The 6,118-nt window shown below is 48.5% G+C and overlaps 1 protein-coding gene across 1 annotated transcript; it reads left to right on the top strand.

Moving 5' to 3' along the window:
* The first annotated feature begins 518 nt into the window (after positions 1 to 518).
* Tpbg (trophoblast glycoprotein) lies at positions 519 to 3,022 on the top strand. The gene is made up of 2 exons (XM_051207839.1): positions 519 to 647; positions 1,317 to 3,022. The coding sequence occupies exon 2, from the start codon at positions 1,647 to 1,649 to the stop codon at positions 2,925 to 2,927; it is 1,281 nt and encodes a 426-aa protein (XP_051063796.1). The 5' UTR covers positions 519 to 647; positions 1,317 to 1,646; the 3' UTR covers positions 2,928 to 3,022.
* Positions 3,023 to 6,118: the final 3,096 nt, after the last annotated feature.

Below are 6,118 nucleotides of genomic sequence, written 5' to 3'. Positions count from 1 at the left end.
CTCTTCACAAGTTTCATAACTACCCAAGGCATGCGGGGGTGGCACAGGTAGGAAGGCATTAACTAACTACTCCTGAATCTGAAGTTGCCAGCCTAACCGAGCCACGCGAGAGGAGACTTTCTGACTCTCCCTCACAAGCCGGGCGTTCGCCTTGGCGGATGTAACGTGTGCAGCTCGCTCCTTTCTACTGCTGCTTTGCCTTGATGTGGGTCATGCTGAAATCCATCTCAGCACTGCCAGCGATGCCCGAAGCAGCGTGAATTCCGAGAGATCCACCAGCCGTTTTGTTTCTGTCCGAGGTAAATACGCTGTGCAAAATAAGGAGCCGCCAAAGGATGCCGGGGAGGGGGAATCAGAAGGAGAACCCCTCACCGTTCTCAGACGCGTGGCTCGTTTGTCTCCTCCAGGAGAAGGCGCGCAGCCCCGGGCCCCCTCATCTCTCTCCTTAAAGTCCCCATCTGGCAGCCGAGGTGGGCTGCGCGACCTCAATCTGTCCCGCAGCCCCGGCCCTCCCCCGCCCCCGGCTTGGTTTTTCCCAGGCGTGGAGGTTGGGCTAGGGGCTGGGGTGCGAGGAGTGTCTGCGCCCGCAGCGGGAGCCCGGAAGGCGCGGGGACTCCGAGTTGGATTTGGAGGCGCCAGGCGCGGAGGTGAGAGGCGGGGACCCAGCGGCCAGGGCAGGAACCTGGAGGCGGGACCCGGGCTCCTTTGCACACTGGGGCGTGAGAAGAGCCGGGGGTCCTGGCTGCCAACACGCCCACGGTCCCACGGACGCTTTGTTGGCGGGTTCCCTCCCCTTTTCTGGAGACGCCTGAAAACCCTCGGGATCTGGGGGTGGGGGTGGCTGGAGGGCCACGAACTGGAGAGTTGGGAGTGGGCGATAGCTGTATGGCTGCGCACTCCTTTCCCCACTAATCCAAGAAGGTACAAAAAGGGATCGAAAGAGTCGCGTAACCAGAAACTTCGCTCTCATCCCAACCTGGGCGGGGAGGAGCGGCGGGGGCGGGGACCCCGGAAGGCAGGTGGTCCGCGGGGGCGGTGGGAGCGGGGAGCTGGGGTAGGGAGAACTTTGCTGGCAGGACACAGCCGGCTCTGCGAGAAGTTCTAGGCGACAGAAGAGTGCGATCCCGGGAGGAGCAAGGCGGGAGGTGGCTCTGGTACTGATGTGGGCCCGGAAGAGGCCGGCTTAGTGCTCGGGAGTAGGGATCGCGTCCCCCTGTGGGGAAGGGCGCACGCGGAGGCTAGGGCCCGGTGGGGACAACTTGGCTCGTACTCGGGGCGCTGCGGCTGTCCTCACACTTTTCTCCCTCTTGTCCCAGGTCCCTCAGCCGATCCTGCCCTGTGAAAGGCGCCAACAAAAGAGTCGAGGAAGTGCCACCCGGCGGCGGCGGGAGGAGGAGCGCTGAGGCCCGTGTCGCTACCGGCCGTGCGTACTCGCTGGAGGGAAGGGCGGGGAGCCGCTCCGGGAGGGGGACGCCCGGTGGCGCGGGGTAAGCCAAGTTCCAGCTTTGGTGTCGTGCCCCCCCTCCCCTGACTCCCACGCAAGGAAAGTTTGCAGCCGACGCTTGCGGCGGCTCGCGACCGCCGGGCCCAGCCGGTCGAGCCTTCGGAGCGGGCGCCGTCCCAGCTCCGGGGAGCTGCGAGCCGCGATGCCTGGGGCGGTCTCCCGGGGCCCGGCCGCCGGGGATGGGCGGCTGCGGCTGGCACGGCTGGCACTGGTGCTGCTGGGTTGGGTCTCCGCGTCGGCTCCCAGCTCTTCGGTACCCTCGTCTTCCACCTCCCCGGCGGCCTTCCTGGCCTCGGGGTCTGTGCAGCCTCCGCCAGCCGAGCGATGCCCCGCGGCTTGCGAATGCTCCGAGGCGGCGCGTACAGTCAAGTGCGTTAACCGCAACCTGGTGGAGGTGCCCGCGGATCTGCCCTCCTACGTTCGCAACCTCTTCCTCACCGGCAACCAGATGACCGTCCTCCCGGCTGGCGCTTTTGCCCGGCGGCCGCCGCTCGCCGACCTGGCAACTCTCAACCTCAGTGGCAACCACCTGAAGGAGGTATGTGCCGGTGCCTTCGACCATCTGCCCGGCCTGCGCCACCTCGACCTCAGCCACAACCCTCTCACCAACCTCAGCGCCTTCGCCTTTGCCGGCAGCAACGCAAGCGGCTCGGCCCCCAGCCCCCTGGTGGACCTGATCCTGAACCACATCGTGCCCCCTGAGGATCAGCGGCAGAATGGAAGCTTCGAGGGCATGGTGGCCTTCGAGGGCATGGTGGCAGCTGCCCTGCGCTCAGGTTTTGCGCTCCAAGGGCTGCGTCATCTGGAGCTGGCCAGCAATCACTTCCTTTACCTGCCTCGGGACTTACTGGCCCCACTGCCGAGTCTCAAGCACCTGGACCTTCGGAACAACTCCCTGGTGAGCCTGACCTATGCGTCCTTCCGCAACCTGACACACCTCGAAAGCCTCCATTTGGAGGACAATGCCCTCAAGGTCCTTCACAACTCCACTTTGGCTGAGTGGCAAAGCCTGGCTAGTGTCAGGGTGTACCTGGACAACAATCCCTGGGTTTGCGACTGCTACATAGCTGACATGGTGGCCTGGCTAAAAGAGACAGAGGTGGTGCCAGATAAAGCCAGGCTCACCTGTGCATTCCCAGAAAAAATGAGAAATCGTGCCCTCCTGGACCTCAGCAGCTCTGACCTGGACTGTGATTCTATCCTTCCCCCATCCCTGCAGACTTCCTATGTCTTCCTGGGCATTGTTTTAGCTCTGATAGGCGCTATTTTCCTCCTCGTTTTGTATTTGAACCGCAAAGGCATTAAAAAGTGGATGCATAACATCAGAGATGCCTGCAGGGATCACATGGAAGGCTATCATTACAGATACGAAATCAATGCGGACCCCAGGTTAACAAATCTCAGTTCCAACTCGGATGTCTGAGAAACAGGACTGGGCAAGATGGCTCTGCATGAGGTGTAGACTTGAAGTTGTTTTGTTTTGTTTTTTGTTCATCCCTTTACTAGGATTGTTCCACTCCCACCCTCCTCCACCATTGACACCAGCCAGTGACTGATTGAAAGCAGTGAAGGGATTTTGTTTCCTTGTTATGTAAAATTCTTGATGTGTTCTCTTAATGTATGAACATGAACTGTGCATATAATGTTTATTTACCCCTTTCCTTTCGGTACTCCTCGATGCCTGCTGAGGGATTTTTTTTTTTCTTCCCCAAAAGTTCCAGCATGGACATGGACTCTTCCTTAATTCAGTTCAAGGTGTAGCACAGATAGCATTCAACAGAAGCTGCCTCAAGTTTCTTGAGAAAAATACTTTTTTTCATAAGTATGAGTTTCATCCTCACCTACATAAATTATGGAGAAGATAATTGCATCCCCAAACTGCCTGCAGACCTTAGCAAGCTCTTCCATAGAATCTAGTGCACAGGTGCACCTGCATCCAAGAGCATGCTTACATTTTACTGTTCTGCATATTAAAGACAAATTGCAACTTCAGATAACTCCTTTGACAAAATAACTTTTTGATTGCAGTTTATAGGAAACTGCCCTAAGGGTTTTTCCATTTTTTTTTTTTAATTTTATTTTATTTTTATAAACTGCTTTGAGATCCAACACTCTGGATTGTTTAAAAAAAAAAATCAATAAAGAGTCTGAAAAGAAACCTGGTGTGTTCAAGTTTGGTATTTTGAAGCAAGGATTAAAGGCAGTGATAGGGAATGGTCATGGTTCAGATGATAAGTCATGAGTTAGCAGACCTGAGCTCAAACTGGAGCAGTGTCTTATGTATATAGACAGGATAGTTCTGAAATGGTGGGTTCTTTTAGGGCTTAAATAGAATTAAAGTAATTACAGGGCCAGACGATTAAGGGTCCCGAAGTTAATGGTGTTCAGCGTTGGGAAGTTGGCAATAGTGAAGAGTTCTTTATAATAAATATCTCACAGCTGCCACTTTGTATAGACTAATGAAGTGTTTAAGACAGAAATATTAGTAAAACTGAGTGAAGTTGCTCCATGGAATTTTAGAGCCAGGTGTGAGTCATGTGGTAGCAACAAATGTATGAAAATAAAGTATCTTAAAATATTCTGGAATAAAATATTTTAAAACAAACTATTTTCAAAGGTCACAAATCGGAATTCCGAATCTTGAGAATTTTTTTAAATTTCAAAGTGGATTAAAGAATGTATTCTTAAAATTACCATGACTGCATTTAAGTTTAAAGAAATAACCAGAGATAAATATCTGCATCTAGGAACAAGTGTCGTAAGTAATTACCGGGTTTTTGTGCTAAATATTTTAAGAATTTGAGGGCTTTTTAAAAAAGGCTAAGCTCTGAGCACTATGGAATTGTATATACCTCCATATGAAATAAGTCATATTTAGGTATAAATTAAAGCAATTCTTCATTAATACCCTTGTTGTCCCTCAATTTTCTAATCCCTCACCTCATCTCTAATCCCTCACCCCCTGTCAGCATTGGCCACATACAGTGAACAGTAAATTTCATCTGTCTCCAAGCCATTGTATAAAGGACTTAAATTTAGCCATTAATCCCTAACTTAAAATAGGAGGACACTTGCATCAATAAACTCAGGACCTGTTTTCCTTTTAAGTGTTTCATGTCTACAGTACTTTACATTTGAGATAAAACTTAGACTTTGCTCTTTTTAAGTAGAGTAGCTCATGCCTTAAGTGATAATAAACTCTTTTGCAGATTGCTTCCTACTGTTGAATTCAGGAGTTTTCAAAACGATGTGAATCCATGTGTTGTTTTGAATTGGTTATATAGTCTAGTCAGAGTATCTTGGGATCTTCAGTTCTGTATGGCTTATTTTGTGAAATAGCATTCATTATTTGTGGGTAATATTTCTGATCCTATAATTACCTGAGTAAAGGCTAAATATATGATACAGTTTCATTAAACATGTTAAGTGTTTATGTGGTGTTTATAAACTGGCTGACTACCATTATTTTTAAAGAATAATGAAGATGTTAGTCTGCCCAAAACAGTAAAAATATCCTCATAAATAACAGAAATGAGATATTGATGACAGGTTGGTGGGTGTGTGGATATTATACAGTACTGATAGAACCTGTGTTATAAGGATTATTCCTTTGCCATCTGATAACCGAACAGTTAAAAATTGTGCATTATTGAAGATTCGGGAACTCTGTAGGTTCAATGGTTTTTATTTGTCTTTTTTCTATCAATTTCCAAAGCAGTGACTGATCAAATGAAGATGACTTGCCTGTTCAGACATGGCTGTTTGTTTTGAGGTTGTTGTTCTTCCCTCCACCTCACTGTGCTCTCCTGCATGAACCTGCTGATGTATTAGAAGATCCTTATTTTGTACGGTCCTAGTACACGGCAGCTAGAAGCTCACAGGTGTTCTACATTCCTTGGAAGACAAGTGCTAAATACACAATAAGCATATGGAAATGATAGGAAATGTGAAACATAAATTTGTGACTTTAAAGTAATCACACTTGTTATATAAATACTATTCATTACCATTATACACGGTTATTAGAAACCTACAACATTCCATTTTAAAACTAAATTTTGGCTGTTATTTTACTTTACTGCGGGAGGTAAGTGCTCAGCAGACATCCTTTTTTCCTTACCAAATTTCATTTGAAGAAAGACAAATATCTTTTAATATCCTAATTGGAAAAACTATTCAAATTTGTAATACATTCCTAGTTAGTGAAGCAAAGATTTTAGGACAGTGCAGTTATTTGTCCCCCCACATTAGTGCTCTCTGGTGACAGTCACTCTTCACCATTAATTTTTGTTGTCTGTTCGGTTGCCCTGAGTGCAAGTCATTGGCAAACAATAAGGTTTCTCTTATAAAGCAGGGAGGCTTTGAAACATGTTTGATGGGCTGATTCTGTTTATTGATTTTAAGGGAGAAATGTTCCACAGTAAAAGATGAACAGGAAGGCTGGGTTGAAACACGTGGTTCACAATTAGTAAGTTCTCATGAAAGATCATGATTGACAGTGCATGTGAATTAAAGCCCATTGCAGTATTCATTTAAAATCACTTACACCCTACTTTAACATCTTTTAGAAGTGGCTGTGATACAAGGCAACCAATTTATGGCTTTCTTCCTCAG

Source organism: Phodopus roborovskii, unplaced genomic scaffold (genome assembly GCF_943737965.1).
Source record: "Phodopus roborovskii unplaced genomic scaffold, PHOROB, whole genome shotgun sequence".
NCBI lineage: Eukaryota > Metazoa > Chordata > Mammalia > Rodentia > Cricetidae > Phodopus > Phodopus roborovskii.
Note: the sequence above shows the minus strand (reverse complement) of the source record. Positions and strands in the feature narration are given on the sequence as shown.

Coding starts and splice junctions, on each gene's coding strand:
- Tpbg (XM_051207839.1), top strand. CDS start 1,647: ATGCCTGGGGCGGTCTCCCGGGGCCCGGCCGCCGGGGATGGGCGGCTG.